The sequence below is a fragment of the Candidozyma haemuli genome (genome assembly GCF_002926055.2).
Source record: "Candidozyma haemuli strain B11899 chromosome Unknown E_2014730914, whole genome shotgun sequence".
NCBI lineage: Eukaryota > Fungi > Ascomycota > Pichiomycetes > Serinales > Metschnikowiaceae > Candidozyma > Candidozyma haemuli.
The window spans coordinates 308,623-326,721 of NW_020289903.1; the positions used below are offsets into that span (position 1 = coordinate 308,623).

Consider the following 18,099-nt stretch of genomic DNA (forward strand, 5'->3'; position numbering starts at 1 on the left):
TTGTTCAGCGTTAACCCTGCTTGGGCACGGTTTCAATGTACTCCACTTCGGCTTTATTGTCCAGCAACAGTTCCAAGTCCATGGCTTTCTCTCCGTCAAACAATTTCGCTACTTCCTCTAAAGAGTAACCCTTTGTCTCTGGATAGAAGAAGTAGGTATTGAGGACAATAATTCCGAGCAAAACACAAAAGACAATGTAATAGCGCCAGCCGATATCGTCCAAGGCAATGGAATTGCAGAAGGACGCAATCACTAGTGACCCATAGACTCCCAAAAGCTCAACTGTAACACCTTTGGACCGTAACGAGTATGGAAAGATCTCTGTAGGGTACCCCAAAAGCAATGGAGTGTAGGCGATATCATAGTGGAAGTAGAAGATAAAGATGAACCCAACAACTGCCCTTCCTGCTGCCATGGACCCATTCTGGTCAAACACAGCGGAACAAGCGGTCCAGATAATGTAAGACACAAGCATTCCTATTCCAGACCAAAGGAACAATGTTCTTCTACCCAAAAAATCCACAAGCAAAGCAGCCGAAGCGGCCGCTATGAGGTTGAATATCTGCAAGAGCCCATTGATCAATGTTTGCATTGAAGAAGAGGTGATCCCAATAGTGTCAAGTACTAATGTGAGATAATAGGAAACCACAGCTACCCCATTCCATTGAGCAAAAATTCCAAGAGATAATGCAATGTATGTTCTTTTTCTGTTTCCTGGGGTAGCGATCAAATCCAGCCATTTGGTTTGCTTCGCCAGTCTCTCCAACTCCAAAGCACCGAGAATTTCGGTCACTTCCACATCCACAAGCGGGCTGTTCTCGTCACCTCCAGCATGATATTTCACCATTATCTCCCTCGCTTTGTCTACTTTACCCTTGGATATTAGCCATCTTGGGCTCTCGGGGACAAAGACCAAAAACGCAAGCTGCACAACTGGATAACCGCCTTGAAGAATTGTTGGGATCCGCCATGCCCAAGTATCACCCCTACCAGCAGTACCATAACAAGCCCAAGATGCCAAGATGGCTCCCAAATAGTACAAGCACCAGTACATGGACGTCATCTTACCTCTGTAGCTTGGATACGATAATTCAGCCACAAGTAAAGGAGCAGGCTGAACTGCTAGCATACCAGCACCGCCAACAATGAATCTCGAGGCAATGAGTTGGGCAAGAGTATCTCCCGTGGCCTGGATAATCGTAGCAATGACAATTCCCCAAAGACCAATACACAATGTCCACTTCCTACCAAGGTAATCTGTGAGCCAGCCACAGAAGGGAAGGGCAATAACGCAGCCAAAGTTTTGTGCTGCATTGACAAACCCAAGCATAGTACCTTTGGGATGGTTGAATGCCTCTTTCCATTCGTCAATTGCCTGAAGTCCATTCATCAAAGAGCCATCGTAACCAGCGGTGGCCGATGAAAGGAGCGGTACAAGCAAGATAAGATTGAGTTGCAAAAGATGTCTTACTCTATACCAGGGTTTACCATGGTCAGGAAGAACCTGTGCAATGGCTTTTCCCACGATCTCCTCTATGGGAGTTGTCTTGAAGAACATGGTTGTGAGTTTTCCAGGATACCAGTGGCTGCAAATCAGCCTGCTTATATGGTTGTGAACATGGAAAGGGACGGAATTGACAGTAAGAAAGTCCGAACATCAAGTTCTTGGATAATGTGCGGGGCATATTGGGGCAGGCTGACAGATGTCCGTGGTCTTCGAATGCCCATTCTTGACAAGGGGAGAAAACGGAACAGGAGATGGAAGTGATTGGAATTGACGGAAACGTTCTTCGTCCCCACAAATAACCGACTTGCTTACTTACATTATGAACTCATCAATCCGTTTGTTCGACTTCCTTCGAGGTGGGGCCAAGTGGGGCCGTATTTTGCAACCATTTCTCAAGCCCCACCGAGCCTCGGAAGCCCGTAGGCCAGTAAGCCAGAAAATATGAAAGCTTGGTTACAATGGCCAAAAGAGAAACGTAACGACACTATCACATAAGGGAGAACTAAGCGAGGGTTATCTTGAAAAGAAGTAATATAAACTGGGGTTATAGTGAAGATGCTGCACTTACTCACTCTATGCAATTGAAGACATGACATCTACACAAGAAAGATTAATGTAATGTCCTTACGCGATAGCTCCACCAAACTCCTTCATCTCTACATCATTCATTACATCTAGGTTCGTTCAGTATGTAACATATAGAATCATGGACAACAGTGACCACCATCCACGATGAAGTCTGCTCCAGTAGTGAATGAAGAGGCGTCACTAGCCAAGTACAAATAAATGCCCTTGAGCTCTCTTGGATCAGCGTCTCTCATCATTGGGGTTCTTCTGTACCATTCTTCCTTAGTTTCGTAGGTCACCTTTGCAGAAATGGGAGTATCGATGTAACCAGGAGAAACGGAATTCACTCTTGCAAACTCAGCCCACTCCACAGCCAATGACTTACTCAAATGCATTACAGCAGCCTTGATAGCATTATAGTTGGCCTGTTCCTGTGGAAGGTTCACAATTGAACCAGACATGGAAGCAGTAGTGATCAAGTTACCAAAGCCCTGTTTTTTGAACACCTGTCCAGCAGCACGAGCACAGTAGAAGACACCATTGTAGTCAGTCTGGACAATATTATTCCATTCTTCGAAAGTCAGATCAAGAAGATTGGCAGTAGCTGGAATACCAGCATTAGCGATCATCACGTCTAAGTGGCCGAAGTCCTTGAGAACCTCTGTCACCGCATTGGAAACTTGTTCCCATTCTCTAACATCAACTTTATAAGCCTTGGCTTTGACCTTATATTTTTGTTCGAGTTGTTTGGCGTTCTCAATGGCAGCGTCGTTGGTGTTGTACCACAATGCGCAATCAGCACCAGCTTCAGCCAATCCTTTGGCAACTTCACTTCCAATACCACCGGCAGCTCCGGTGATAATTACCACCTTGCCCTTCATGGAAAACATCTCAAAGACGCTGTCGGAGAGTTTGGGGTCTGGCTTTCTGATTGAGGAGGACATTGGAAATGGCTGCGAAAAACGAGTTGATTAGATGTTAACAACAGTAAATGTAGATGTAAAGAAGAAAGGGCGAAGCCTAGCATTTATACAATTCAGTACCATGGATAAACTAGCAGGGGAACCTTGCAGTGGAGAAATGTTGCACCGGACACCAATGACCCCGGACTTCTGTCGTCTCGGACTTCTGTCGCACCCATACTATGGTAACGCTCCACAACTGGTCAGGCTTTCACGGGAAACGATATCGCCTTTGGGGTAATTCTTCTTTTGCATAGAGGCTTCGAAGTTTATTCCATTGAATAGGGGCCAATAAAGTGGGGAGAACTATTGGCGGTCCTTGGCATGGTAGTACTACCGGTGGATCTAACTGAGAACTCTTGAAAAATTCTATGAACATAGTGGGGTTGACTTTCTCGAGATAAATTCATAATGTCAAGCACAATTTACAACCTTTTCTGGATCACAATTTTTATTCTGTATCTTACTATTCCCCTTCTAAATCTTTGTCTCATCTGTAACACCCTCAATCATAACCTTGATGACATCGGTTCTTCCCTCTTTGACCAAGTCAAAAGCTTTCTCCGCCTCCTCGAACTTGAACCTATTAGTAACGAGTCTCTTCACGTCGATCTTGCCTGAAGCAACCAAATCCACAGCAGTTGGATAACAGCCAGTAGAATATCTAATAGTGCCAGTCCAGTTAAGTTGCTTGACAAGAGCTTCGGTAACAGGGAAGCTAACAAATTCCTTGCCCATGCCTGTCTGAACAAATCTGCCTTCATGTCTTGCCAAGAAGACACCAGTTTGGATACATGGTTCAGCGCCCGTGGCTTCTAAGATAACATCTGCACCGCATTCACCAATATCGAATTCTTCTTTGATCAATGCAGACACCCGCTTAGAATAGTCCTCGGCGCCTTCATCATCTTTCTTCGTTGGCATTTTAAAGACTCCATCGGCTCCGAAAGTCTTCGCAAATTCTAAACGGCCATCAGAAATGTCCACGCCAATAACTTTTTTGCAACCAAGCGCTTTGGCTACTGCCTGGCATAACAAACCAATTGGGCCGCAACCAAACACCACAACAAAGTCCCTACCTTTGAGTTTAGCTCTTTTGCAAGCTTGAACAGCAACTGTGACTGGTTCAACAAGTGCAGCTTCTTCCATGTCCATAGTATCAGGGATCTTGTAGCAGTAGTCATATGCAACATTGTAAAAGCGTTGCAAGGTTCCATCCCATGGAGGAGTAGCTGCAAAGACCATATCTTCACACATGTTATACTTTCCATCACGGCAAAGATCACAGTAACGACAAGGAACACCGGGTTCAACAGATACACGGTCGCCCTTCTTCAAAGTAGTAACTTCAGAACCAAGCTCAACGACTGTACCAGACAGTTCATGGCCCAACACCATGTCTTTACCATCTTTCATAACGAACTTCCCAATACGGCCACGCTGCCAGTAGTGAACATCGCTTCCACAGATACCTGTCTGGTTGATATGGACCCTCACCTCTTTTGGTTGCAAAGGCTTGATAGGTCTGTTCTCAAAGACGACGTTCTTGACTGACTTAAGAATAAAAGCAGGATTTTCGACTGACATTTGTGGATGAATTGTGTTTAATGAAAAACATCATTTGGGTTTGATGTCTTCTTTTAAACTACATCACGGACTTCTGTGGACCTGGTGCAATGCACCCCACGATTTCGCAGCCATTCTTCACGGTCCACATCCCACCCACGGTGCATCGGGAGTATGGGGAAGTTTGGCGGGCAAATGTACTGATGATTGAAGAGGCAACTCGAAACAAGGAAAGCTTAAAGGCAGTATTATGGTACTATTGGCGTGGTGATTCCTGGTGAGGTCAACTTCGTCCAATGTCTCAGCCTATACCCATCCACATATTGAAAGTACAACGTAGACTCTCCTAAGTAAGCAATGTTCTATCTTATTCCCTCATACTTTTCGGTGTACTCTATCCTGGTCCCGCTTCCTTCTGGGTTACTCTGCCGCATTCAATGTACGGTAAGTCGCCCCCACTTTAGAACCTTAACATGGTCGGTCCATCAGGACCCTAAATTACCTATTACCCTGACCATGCCTATACACTAGGGCCACCCTTATCCCTGACGGAATACAGTGACCCTGGTTAATCCGGGGTATTGTTCCGCACTGCATCCCCTCCTCCAATGGTGTCCCACCCACAAACTATATAAGGGCCCAAATCCAAAGCTTAAAAGTCAAAGCCTGTAAATATCTCCAAGAATGCTTTTCCAACCATCTGAGGCTTCAATTTTCAAGCTCTTTTCGCTTAAAGACAACGTCTCTCTTATCACTGGAGGCGCTCGCGGTATCGGGCTCGGAGCTGCGATAGGGTTAGCCGAAGCAGGGTCTGATATTGCTATAACATACAATTCTTCAAAGCCTGATGAAGTGAAGAAAGTGGAAGAAATTTTTCAAGAATTGGGCGTTCGCTTCAAAGCATACAAGTGTAATGTGGTGAACAAGAAGGACATCGAGGCTTGTGTGAACCAAGTTGTCTCAGACTTTGGTCGCTTGGATATTGTGGTACCCAATGCTGGTGTAGCAGTTCACCAGGAAGCTGAAAAGTTTACTGAAGAGAACTACCATAAGACTTTGAGTGTGAATTTAGACGGTGCGTTTTTTACGGCTCAGGCAGCTGCAAATGCGTTCAAGAAGCAGAAGGAGAACTCCGAGTCGTTCAATCAGGGCAGAATTGTATTCACTGCTTCTATCTCATCTAGCATCGTCAACTATCCTCAGCCCCAAGCTCCATACAACGCATCTAAGGCAGCAGTGGTTCGTTTAGCTAAGTGTCTAGCAGTCGAATGGGTTGATTTTGCTAGAGTCAATTGTGTATCGCCAGGGTACATCGCAACGGAAATGACCGACGTTCATCCTGAAGAATGGAAGAAGATCTGGTTTAGTTTGATTCCAGCAAAGAGAATGTGCTCTGTGTATGAACTCAAGGGTGTATACGTCTTCTTGGCCAGTCAGGCTTCTTCGTATGTGACAGGTGAAGAAGTCATTGTCGGTGGAGGGTATGCACTTCTTTAATAGACTTAATAAAAGCTAAAACTGCTGTTCAATGTCAAACGACGAAGGCCAAAGCATTGTATGAAGCTGCATAAGTTGTGACATAGGGCTTTCATCTACCGCCATTGTAGGGAACGCCATATTGTCTGGGTTAAAAGGCGTTAGTCCTGACAGATTGTGTTCTTGGTGACCCAAACAGCCACCTCCCATGTTGCTAATTAGTTCTGATATTCTCACTGCTGGTGGACATATTTTCAGGATTTTATCAATCACTCTTTGTGCCATTACTACTTCTTTACGCCAGCCGTTTGCTTCTGGAGAAACAGGATCATTCCGGAGACATACCAATGGCATTACCACAGCAGGTATAAGGAAATAAAGTGAATACCATGCATCCATTCTGTTGTACTGAGCCTTCTCGCTCCAGAACGTGTCCATACTCTCAATAGTAGCACTGCACTCTTGTAGGCATATTTCTCCTGCCCTAGTTTCGTATTCGTCCACCGGTTCTTCCTTGTCAGAGAAAAGCCTTTTCAACATGAAAGTACGATACATGATGATTCGTAGATTCCTTGATCGCCAGTACAAGACAGCATGAGCTAATTTGAACTTTGCTGCAACGTTTACTTCTTCTTGAAAACTGTCAGGAATCATCAGTTTCCATCGTTCAATAAACTCATAGTCCCAACGAAGTAGGGTATGCGCCAGGGGAAATGGATCGCTGATAATGCGCTCATAGATGCTATTGGTGAACATATGGAAAAGTGCCTGAAGACGGACACTAGTATAGTTTGTTGGTTCACGTTCTTGTCGAGGAATGGTTGCTGTCATAGCTGTCATATTGGAATCGACGACATTCATTGGTAATTTTGCATCTATCCCGGCGCAAGGAATACCTAATGGTCTACCGTAAGTGATAGTCAGACCACAGTCAAAGATGTAAAGACACCACCAGACACGTCGACGCATTTCTTGATTGAGTAGCAGATCTCCAGCTTCAGTAAAGTCTTTGTGAAGTCCTAGTCCCATTGCCATACGAGCAGCAAGACCAAGGTAATTGTAGCCTGAATTTGGTCTGTCCCGCTTTTGAAGATAATTAGATATAAGAGCGAGTGTCTGAACAAGCGTGAGTGAACCTGTCTCCAAATCCTCTATTGATAGTTCCTTTTTAGCGCAATCCAAAAGTGTTAAATCATCGTCATCCTCAGCGTTGGTGGCAGACATAAAAGAACCGATCGCTGCTACGATGTAAAGCAACGAACGCCAACCAGGTGGCGCCTCAACCACTTCATTTAACTGGGCAAGAAATAGTGGACGATGAACAATCGGATAGGAAATATGGTATGTCTCAAAGTATAAGTTCACATAGTGCTCAATTCTCTCTTTGGAAGGAACCGATATGGAGGCTAGTGATGAAGCAGATGATGGTGATCCGTGTTGGCTCTCACGCCGTTTAGGCCTATTTTTGTGAAGAAAGTAGCCGCCTCCAACCAAGTTGATGAGTGCTGCAGAACTAGTAGCGCCCAAGTAGCTATTGGACTCTGTCGTAGCCATGCCATCAGTCACCGAGAACTTTCTATCTAGCATTGAACGGCGCTCATCCCAGGAGCACTTACTTGAGCATGAATTAGAAAGCGGTGAAGATGTGTTTGAACTTTTCAGTTTGGAAACATCATTTGTCTCATTGATGGTCGGCGGTAGAAACTGAGGAATCTGAAAGAGCATATTTGACTGTTCGTGTGAATCGTTTTCTTCATGTTGAAGAAGCAGCAGGATATTCATCTGAGGAGTTGGGCCCAAATTATAAACATCTGGACGTGGTGTGGGCTCCATCCTTTGACGTTTCAAGCTCTGTACTTCCCCAAGCTCTGGAAGTTCATCTATACTCGTGCCATTTCGAAGTTTACCGACTAACTGCAGAAGATCCACCTCAGGACACTGCCTAGCCAAAATCTGTCTTGTAAAGTTGAGCTCTTCCTCGACTTCAGTCAAGTGCTTTCGAGTTAAAGGGGACCGCTTGGACTGCTCATATAGGCAATGTCTCTTAGCAGAACGGCAGGTTCCACAAACTGGAAGCTCTCGAGCACACTTGATTCGCCTTCGCTTGCACTCATTGCACGCAAACCTGTTTATATCATTATCTGGATCTGAAGTCATTTTGACTCTTCAAGTTGTAGTTGGATGTTTCTTCGGCACTGAGGGCGACAGAAGTCCGTCTGGGGTATAAGTGGGGCAGATGGTGCGACGTGGGGGACGTGGGGGAATAAGCTCAGGCACCAATGCACAAAGAAGAATTACATGTATTGGAGGAAGAATAGGCCAACTTGGTAGAAGGTCCCTTTCATACGTAGAATACATTGTTAGTCCATGTTTGGCCGTTGTTGGCCGTTGTTCGCTACCTCGTAGTCCCACATTAGACAAGTTGCCTACTATACGCATATCGCGAAGATAGGAAAGACTACCGATCCATGTAAATGCATATCGCCTTAATTATTCAAGGCAACTATAGTTACTTTTTGGTCTAGTTACTGGTCATCTAGAGGAACATTATTTATCATGGCAATATTACAGGCTATGTTATACTGGACTTGCCGGACTCAGAAAGACAAATAGGATATTCGGAAAGTAGAGTACGACATCATCAGTCAGGATATATATGAAAGAAGGTTATTGATACCCTCATTATATCTTTATCTTTAGTTCATTACAAAAATCATCAAATAATGCAATCCACTCAGCAATTCGAAGGAAGCAACCCTTCATATATAGAACAAGACTTAGCCAGTTATGCATTTGGTTGTGGCATCGACCTGTTCGAAACAGAAAGCGAACCCCGGGAGCAAGCACCCAAGGCATCAAAAGCACTGATTCAGCAACATTTCAAAGACGAATGGAACCGGGATGACGTGATTAGGAAACCTGAACTTTTATACCACCGCAATTGGAGCACAAGACATAGTAGAAGCGAATTCAAACTTACACAAATGCACAAGATTGAAGTGGGAGAGTTGGAATATTACGAGTTGATTAGACAAGCAAGGTTTAGTATCGATAGCGATCAAAGTGAAAGCCTGAATGAGTCTTGAAATGAATAGGCCAATGTACAAATAAATGTCAGAAACCATGATTTATTATTCGTTCCGTGTAATGCTAGTTATTTCGTAATTTTCTGATTTCTAGTCAACAAAAAATGCTATGCAAATGTAGTATTAGTCAGCTGTTGTCAGTTTACTTGAACTTCTGGAAGAGTCCGTAAAGTATGACGCCAACAATAACGAAACAAAGGAAAAAGGTCAGCTGTGTGATTCTACGCTGCCTCACCGTCTGATCGTATTCGTTGAATCTCTTAGCAACGAACTCAAGAACAGCAATCTTCTCCGCCATATCTTCTGTCATTACTTCTTTGCTATTTTGCATTCGCTTTCTGCTATCGTCTAGACGAACAGTCAACTCTTTCAACATCTCGTCAAGCTTATCTAGTTTCTGTACACTGGTTTGAAGCTGCAGCCTAAAGTGACTTTTTAATCGCAGGGTTGTCTCCGAAATCTCTTGATGCAAATCTTCTACTTCTCGGGATAGCTTCCGTAAGTAGTCCGTGAGCATGTCTAGTTGCTCCTTAGGCGTCCTTGTGATATCGCTATTCTTATCAAACCTACGCTCAAGCGCCAGCGCCGAGCTTTCTAAGGCCAGTACAAGCCTATCAAGAATCTCAACATTGCCTTCATCTTCATCAACGCCTAAAAGCATTTCTGTCACTTTAGTTGGATCCTGGATATCTGAATCAATGGGATAATACTCTACCTTTCCTTCTCTAGCCAATTCCATGAAAGATTCCTGGGTTTCATGCAGCCATTGCAAAATGTCATCCTGACGATATTCTCTTCCAGGGGAGTCCCCTACCGGTAGTCCTTGGCGAAACGCAGTGACAAGATCAGAGTAGCTTTGCGCTTTCAGTGAGGGTTCTGACTTGGGCATGTAGAACTGCTCTACGAGTCTTTTCTTTGCCAGGACTTCATTTCCACTTAGTTGATTTGCTTGTAAAGGCAGGATCGGGCTTCTAGGCAGCTTTGGAGTGTTTTTGGTTCGTTTTCGTTGTGACAGTATCATATGGAAGTTGTTCGCTGCTTTCGGGCTTGGAGTCGTCTGAGGCTGTTCAGCCCTTCGGCTTCCATTTTGGCTATGCCTATCACTCATCAAGAAATACTCAGATTTTAACTTTTCATGTATTTATGCTTGGAATTGAAGAATCCAGTTATAGTTTGGCAGTGCTTGAACAGTGCTGGTGTGTATGTGTACGGATGTTCCTCTCTAGGCTGGCGCCCATACAGAAGGCACTACTGAAAAGTTTAAACTACAAAGAATCATTTATATGCGTAAAATTAACTATTTTTTGTTTAGGAGAAATAATTCTCGTTTTCGTATTTCAAATTTTTCAAAATTGATTTCGTGGCTTACTTTCCAGCAGAACCACGAGCACCAGCACCAGAAGCAATAAGATCCAATGCTTCCTGGGTCAATTCAATGGATGGTAAAGGTTCACCTTGCTTGGCTGGAGCAGGTAAGAATCCAATCTTCACCAAGTAACTAATGTAGATACCCATTTGCTGGGCATCAAGACCATCACCGGCACTTCTGTCTTCTCCCAGAAGGTCCAGATCCAACTTCAACGACTTCACGGCATTCTGGTCGTCCAACTCAGGTGCCTTAGTGTCTTGAGGCAAGTTATCAAGAACGAAATGGAGCAATGGGTACAAAGCAGAGTCCTTTGCGTCATCAATGACAAACTTCTCCAAAGATCTTCTCCATTCAGGGTAGTCCTGGCACTTCAATTCGTATCCATAAGTCTTGAGCGAAGACAACATGTCATTGAATCTGATTCTTGGGTGTCCAGTCACTTGTGCAACAGCCAAGTAGTCGGCTTGTGGAGGATAAAGAGCAGTAGCAACCACCACACGAGCAACTTGGTCAACAGGAACAGCGTTGACATTGTTGGTGATGTCAGGGTAAGCTCCCAATTCGGCACATCCCTTCAACATTCTCAAAAGGAAATCGTCAGTGTTAGAAGCACCAGTTTCAGAGAAACCGGTTACGTAACCAGGTCTTGTGATGCATCCTCTCAAACCTCTCTCACCTGCTCTTCTGATGATATATTCAGCAGCCCATTTGGACTGGCCGTATCCGGTTCCCAAACCAGTACGAGAACCATTCAAGTCGTCCAGCTCAGGAATACCAGCGAAACCTCTAGAAGTCAACTCATCTGAGGCGTTGATGAAGTAGTCGCTGTCAAGAGTGGAGGTGGTAGAAACGAAAGAAAACTGCTTAGGCTTACCTTCACCAGCCAAGTTCAAAACATTGATGGTGGAAATCACATTGGCATCTCTCAACTGGGAGTATGGATAGACCCAGTGGACCAAGGCACCGTTATGGATAATGACATCAACTGTGTTGGTAAGAGTAGACCACAAGCCAGACTCAACACCGAACTTTGGCAAGCTCAAATCACCAAGAACGACATCGATCTTGGAGGCCCATTCTTCATTCCAGATACCGTAGGTCTTACCTGTCTTACGCAATCTTTCCAAACCAGCTTCAGTGCTAGAGGCTCTAACGTGAGCGTAGACCTTGAAGTTACCCTTACGTCCCAGCAAGAGGTCACGAAGGATGAAGGATCCGAGGAAACCAGTGGCACCGGTGAGGAAAACATTGATAGGAGACGAGAAGTCCAACTTCTCCAGGGATGGGTATTCCTTGAGAAGCTTGGTTCTGGAAAGCTCCTTAGCATCATCACTGTAAGTGATAGAGTTGTCGATCTCAACTTCATGATGATCAGACTTTCCGTCAGCCAATTGAGCAAAATCACCCTTCTTGTACTTGGAGACCTCCTTCGAGAAAGATTCGATGGTTGGGTTCTTGAAAATGATTCCCAAAGGAACATCGATATTGAGCTTCTTTCTCAATTCAAAAATCATACGAGTACCCAAGATGGAGTGACCACCAAGGTCGAAGAAGGAATCATCCTTGGCAATGTTAGCGGGTCTGTTAGGCAACACCTGGAGCCACAAGTCACGGATGGTAGTTTCCAACTCGTTGAAGCTTTCTTCTTCATGGTCAACACCTCTCTGGTCAGCAGCCAAACGAGCGACAGCTTCAAGCTGAGCAGTATCAGGGAATGGCAACTTAGGCTTGTCAACCTTACCGTTAGGATTAAGAGGCAACTTCACCAATGGAACAATAATGGTAGGAATGGCGTACAGAGCCAATCTCTTCTTCAAGTGCAGCTTGATATCCTTGATCAAGGCACCGTATGCAGCCAATCCGCTGACGATTGGGTCATCATGCTCTTCAACATCGGCCTTGAGCTCGTGTAATTCAGGACACTCTTTTGGAACAACGTACGAAATCAAAGTTGGCTCTTCACTCTTGTCTCTTCTCACCAAGGTGACGTTCTCTCTCACCAAAGGATGTTGGGACAAGTGGGTATCGATTTCACCCAACTCAATACGGAAACCTCTGATCTTGACTTGATCATCTGCTCTACCGCAACATTCGACATTACCGTCAGGTAAATATCTACCCAAGTCTCCGGTTCTGTACAATCTGTCTCTTGGTCCAAACCAGCCATGTTCTCTCCATCCTTGCTTAGCAGCTTCTGGGTTAGCCTGATCTTGCTCGTTCCATTGTTGGGGGTCGACGTACCAGTTGGTGACAAACTTCTGCTTGTTCAAGTCAGGCAAGCCACGGTAACCTTCGGCCAAACCAGCAGCTCTGACATAAATTTCACCAATCTCTCCAACACCGCATGTCTGGGATGGATCCTGTCTGTTCACAACCAACATCTGAACATTGTACATACCAGTACCGGCAGGCATGACATCCTTCAAGTTCTTCAAGAACGTAGGATCAGCAGCTCTGGACTTGATCTCAAAGTACGAGACAGCACGTTGAGTTTCGGTAGTACCGTACATGTTAACGATGAAAACGTTCTCAGCCAAAGTCTGCAAGCGAAGACAGTCTCTCTTGGTCAAAATATCACCAACAAAGAAAGCATGGTGCAAAGTAGGAATTGCGGTTGTGGCCTGAGCGCTCAAAAGCTGGCCCATAGCTGGAGTGAGATGTGTGACAGTGGTACCGTATTCAGCCATCCATTCGGCCAATTTACCTGGGGTTCCGATATCATCGGCAGTTGGAACAATAAGCTGAGCACCCAAGAAAAGTGGTGTGAACATATCTCTCTGAATTGGGTCATGAGCAATACCTGACAACATAGTGAACTTGTCCTGGTAAGAGAGGCCGAATCTTCTGGCCATCCATGGGAAGTAGTAAGCGAGGGAGTAGTGACGACCCAAAACACCCTTAGGAACACCCTCAGAGCCAGAAGTAAAACTCAAAGTAGGGTTACAGTCAGGGCCGACAATGACGCCGGTAGGCTTTTCAGCGAAAGATTGATAAGAAGCCAAAACATCTTCAGATGAAGTCTCGGAAGCACCACCGATAACAGAACCATCGTCTTGAAGCTTCAATTGAGGAATTGAGGTAATCACATTGAGTTCATCCTTGATGTAGTCCTTGACAAGGTCATCCAAAACACCGGCCTTCTCCAAGCCGATAAGACCCTGAGGCTTGGCCACAGAAAGGTGGATGTTTTGTCTTGCTGGAGGATAAGCAGGGTCAATGACAGAGAATGTGGCACCAGCCTTCAAGACACCCATCACGGCAACCATCAAGTCCACACCTCTGTAGGCATAGATCATGACAATGTCACCCTTCTTGATACCGGTTTCCTTCAAGTAGTTTCCCACAACGTTGGAAGCCTCGTTGATCTGCTTATACGTGAAAGTTCTCGTCTTGGAGTTAGGGTCCATGAACAGCTTGGTTTCAACCACACATGTTCTGTCAGGAAACTCCAATGCGTTCTTCATGAAGATATCTTGGATTGCACCTCTGTAGCCGCTCCAGTCCAAGTCCAAAGTAGGGTCAGGCAAATGCTCCTTCTGGGATGGGGTGATCAAGTTGACCTTGGTGATCTCCACATCAGGGTTCTGGCTGACAGCGGTAGTGAACTGAGAGAACTGTTCGGCGAAAATGTCCATTCTCTCGGATGTGTAAAGCAATGCATTGTAAAAGAAATGCAATTCAGCAGTCTTTGGGTCAATGAAGATCGCCAAGTCTCTCACGGAGCCCTTGACCGAAGTCTCCAACTTCTGAGTGTCTCTGGAGTACTGGTAACTGATCTTGAACAAAGGAGGACGGGCGTCAAGGTTGTTCTTTTCCTTGATAGCCTGTGCAATGTCATCCAAGTTGTGGTATTCCACCTTATGCTGGTTTGTGTCAAACTCCTGGCGAACCTTGTCTTCCAATTGCTTGAACAGCATCTTGGGGTCCACGTTCACTCTGACAATGAAAGGCTCACCCTTTGCCTCAGAATCAGTAGCAATCACAACATCGTCATCACCAGTCAATCTGTAAATCAAGGCAGCCAAAACAGCCAAACCAGTAACGAACTCTGGCTTGACAGCGATCTGAACCAGCTTGGTCGCTTCCACCGAGCGATTGTTCTCAGGCTTCAAGAAGTCATGCGGTAAAACCGACAACGTCGGATTTTCTAGGTAGCTAAGCCAAAAATCAAGCATACCTAATTGAATAGTAGAATAAGTGTAGTACTAAAAAAGAAAGATGATTTAGTGGTGGGAAGTGACTTTATCGCAAGACCACTTTTGTGTGGGGAGGTTTTTCAGGCCTCCGGTAGTGTATACAAACAGCCATCGATGGTGATTCAGAAAAGGCATTTTTGTTATCTAGCATGAGTCACTAGAGCCGCATGCAGGAGGAACCCTTAAAGAAAGGCAATAGAGAAGAAGTGTTTTCAGTTAAAATTTGAAATGTAGTTAAAAATTTGCCTTTTTCAAGGTCTTCTGGGTCTTTTGGAGTGCTGTAAGTAGCGTATTCTTAAAGAATATCGTGGTCGATTGGTCACGTGGTTTTGGCTGCAAATTCCAGTGGCTTACAGAGTCAATCACCATCATGTGGGAAGTATGAATGGGGTGACTTTTACAAATTTATGGTGTATGAATATTATTATTGATGGGTTTCAAAGTGGCCCAATCCTATTAATTCATGAATAAGAATTGAAGATCGTCTGGGGTAAGCCTGTTTACGGCTGCATCGTCGTGGTTGATCGTAGCGTGGATCATATTGGCCTTCTTTTCTTGCAATTCAATGATCTTCAGCTCAATACTGTCTTCAATACAGAATCTCGTGATACGAATAGGTCTCTTTTGACCAATTCTGTGAACACGATCCATCGACTGCCACTCCACACTTGGGTTCCACCAAGGGTCCATGAGGAACACTTGAGAAGCTTCACACAAGTTAAGGGCAACACCACCAGCCTTCAAAGACACTAAGAAAATCTCCACCAGGGTATTCTCCATAAAGTATTTGATTGTTTTGTCACGCTGTTGAGGAGACATGGATCCTGAAAGTTTCACCGTTTGGAAGCCTGCTCTCTTAAGTCTCCATTCAACCAAGTCTAACATCGAAGTAAACTGGGAAAACACAATTGACTTGATGGTATGTCTATCAGATCGAAGTTTGTAAAGTTCTTCGACCAAAGCTTCGATTTTAGTTGACAGTCTCCATTCACCACCATGCGTACCCATCTTGATTCTGTTGACAATGGAGGCCTTGGAGAATTGTTCTTCGTCAACGGCAAGCGCTGGCTGTTGCAAGTCAATCGAAAGGCCAATGTGGCAGACAGGGCATTCGAGCTTCTTCTCTTCACCAGAGAAACTTTCAACGTACTCCAGGATACACATACGACAGAACTTGTGATGACATTTAGACTCAATGGGTTCTTCTGCTTCGTCGTCACATAGTTGACACATAACAACACCTTCAACATCTTGAGAAATTGCATTGCTGCCAATCCTTTTAAGAACCAAGTCAGGATGGTCAGCCAACTGTCTCATTCTAGTAATCAATGTAAAAATATTGGCATAATTGTTCAACACAACACCCTCAGCGACGTAGTCATTGAACTTTCTCTTCGAGTCACTGTACAACGACTGGTACAAATCTTTTTCTTCGGCATTGAACTTGTCCTTTCTGATCTCGACAATTCTAGGTGGTAAGCCAAGATCATCTGCACGTTCAAGCTTAGTTCTTCTAAGCATAATGTTCCTCAACAATAAACGAATGTGCTGGAATGACGTGAGACCATCACCTTCGATACCGTGCTTTTGAATGTTTTTCAACATGAAATGATTGAAGAAGTTGGTATGGAGCATGGGGGAATGGCCGCAATGATCACAGTGTCTCCAATCTGAGAACTTCCACTCTGACAGCGAACAGTCACATTTGGTACAAAAGTATTTGTAGAATGGATCAAGTTTCATAAAACGAATCAAGGAATACATCTCACCAATTCTATTCTGGAGAGGTGTACCGGTCAAACACCAACGCTTCTGACAGTTTAACTCGTTTGCAGCTTTCGCCGTACCAGAAGTACGATCCTTGATATTATGCGCTTCATCTAGAATGACTCTGTAAAAGGGTAGCGCATGTAAAGGCGACTTCTGCTTAACCATTCCGTTCTTACGGCGGAAACCGTAACGTTCCTTTCTGTAAACACTCTCCATTACCGAGTAGGATGTCAAAATTACATCGTACTTCATGAGCTCTTCCATATTAGTCTCTCTGTTGGCACCATGGAAGAGAAGCGTCTTAAGTTGACCTTCATGAGTGTGAGCCTCGATCTCGTTCTTCCATTGCATCAACGCCACCGTAGGACCAACAACTAAGTTCGGCCTCTTCAGCGTATCACTCATGAAAAGAGCAATCATTTGAATCGTTTTACCCATACCCATCTCATCTGCCAATACACCGCCCTGGAACTCGCCGTCTTCCTGCTTCAAGAGCCAGTTAAGACCTTCAAGCTGGAAAGGCAAAAGACGAATATTCATTTTGTCTGGCTGCTCGGCTCGTTCCACGGGTATTCCAGGAAGCGACTGGAGGTATGGGAATACATCCTTAAGTTCTGGGTGCTGTTCATAGAGCTTATTAGTGGTTCGGGTGAAGTACGGCACCTTCACCTTCGGCTCCTTCTTCTTCCTCGGCTTTCTTGGTTTCTTCGCTCCTTTTTTGGCAGAAGATCCTGGGCTGATTGCAAGCCGCTGCTTCGGCTTTGGTGCCTCTTCGGCCGTGCCGTTTCCGTTCACCGTCTCCACTTCTCCTTCGGATTCACTATCTAGAACAACCGCTGCTCTTGGATTAGAACCCGCTGCGTGACGGGAATGACTTATAATAGCCAAATCGTCGTCGTCATCGTCAGACACACCATGGTCTTCAATCTTAAAATCCCCATCACCCTCATCGTCTGAGTCATCCACCTTAATCTTCTTCGTATTTCTACGGGTGCCTTTAGCAGCCCTTTTTTTCGGTCCACCATTTTCCTGAGCGGTATTCACCTCATCTTCAGACTCCTCCTTGTATGTCAGCGTTTTCCGGGCCATCAGACGCCTGGATCTGCCATTTTTCAGCTTGCGATCTGGATCATCTAGTATGAAACCACCCTCTTCCGCGTCTGGAGTGATCTCGTCTTCTGGGTGTTGTGGGCGCGTCATTTATGGATTTTAACGAGCTGAAGGAAGATATAGATGACTTTGGAAAGTGCCCTTTGTGTTTGGGGAAATGTAGATGAGGTAGTATCCAAGTCAAAAATATATGGCACTATATTCTTATCGCTTTTATGACATGCAGATGCGAAGGTTGATATGTCTTGTGTGCAGTTCTTTACAACGGTTTCTTGCTTGCTAAACGACCAGAGGGTCACAAAAAATTGGTAGATGAGGTTAAGGAAATGGATCTCACTATTTCAGCATCTTGAATGATTAAAGTTTCCGTGGAATATGTGTTGTGTGGTCGTATGTAGTGTTAGGCCATCCCTCACCACGGAACTCCAGTGATGAGCCAACGGGGGCTGCATTTTGCCACAAAAAGAGGTGATCAAAAGAAACCACTGAA

General features: G+C 44.8%; 7 protein-coding genes across 7 annotated transcripts; 1 reads left to right on the forward strand and 6 right to left on the reverse strand. All coding sequences in view use genetic code 12, as the record gives it.

The window, feature by feature from the left end:
• Positions 1-10: 10 nt before the first annotated feature.
• On the reverse strand, positions 11-1,558 carry CXQ85_003320 (uncharacterized protein; the record flags this gene model as incomplete). The annotated part of the gene is made up of 1 exon (XM_025486966.1): positions 11-1,558. The coding sequence occupies one exon, from the start codon at positions 1,556-1,558 to the stop codon at positions 11-13; it is 1,548 nt and encodes a 515-aa protein (XP_025340414.1).
• Positions 1,559-2,211: 653 nt separating this feature from the next.
• On the reverse strand, positions 2,212-3,018 carry CXQ85_003321 (uncharacterized protein; the record flags this gene model as incomplete). Its single annotated transcript, XM_025486967.1, has 1 exon — positions 2,212-3,018. The coding sequence occupies one exon, from the start codon at positions 3,016-3,018 to the stop codon at positions 2,212-2,214; it is 807 nt and encodes a 268-aa protein (XP_025340415.1).
• Positions 3,019-3,513: 495 nt separating this feature from the next.
• CXQ85_003322 (NAD(P)-dependent alcohol dehydrogenase) lies at positions 3,514-4,623 on the reverse strand (the record flags this gene model as incomplete). The annotated part of the gene is made up of 1 exon (XM_025486968.1): positions 3,514-4,623. One exon carries the CDS (start codon positions 4,621-4,623, stop codon positions 3,514-3,516), a length of 1,110 nt encoding a protein of 369 aa, XP_025340416.1.
• A 663-nt stretch (positions 4,624-5,286) lies between these two features.
• Positions 5,287-6,099, forward strand: CXQ85_003323 (uncharacterized protein; the record flags this gene model as incomplete). Its single annotated transcript, XM_025486969.1, has 1 exon — positions 5,287-6,099. The coding sequence occupies one exon, from the start codon at positions 5,287-5,289 to the stop codon at positions 6,097-6,099; it is 813 nt and encodes a 270-aa protein (XP_025340417.1).
• Positions 6,100-6,347: 248 nt separating this feature from the next.
• CXQ85_003324 (Zn(II)2Cys6 transcription factor) lies at positions 6,348-8,235 on the reverse strand (the record flags this gene model as incomplete). Its single annotated transcript, XM_025486970.1, has 2 exons — positions 6,348-6,352; positions 6,378-8,235. 2 exons carry the CDS (start codon positions 8,233-8,235, stop codon positions 6,348-6,350), a joined length of 1,863 nt encoding a protein of 620 aa, XP_025340418.1.
• A 1,071-nt stretch (positions 8,236-9,306) lies between these two features.
• CXQ85_003325 (uncharacterized protein) lies at positions 9,307-10,053 on the reverse strand (the record flags this gene model as incomplete). Its single annotated transcript, XM_025486971.1, has 1 exon — positions 9,307-10,053. The coding sequence occupies one exon, from the start codon at positions 10,051-10,053 to the stop codon at positions 9,307-9,309; it is 747 nt and encodes a 248-aa protein (XP_025340419.1).
• A 476-nt stretch (positions 10,054-10,529) lies between these two features.
• Positions 10,530-17,699, reverse strand: LYS2 (L-aminoadipate-semialdehyde dehydrogenase; the record flags this gene model as incomplete). The annotated part of the gene is made up of 2 exons (XM_025486972.1): positions 10,530-14,738; positions 15,234-17,699. 2 exons carry the CDS (start codon positions 17,697-17,699, stop codon positions 10,530-10,532), a joined length of 6,675 nt encoding a protein of 2,224 aa, XP_025340420.1.
• Between the last annotated feature and the right edge of the window lie 400 nt (positions 17,700-18,099).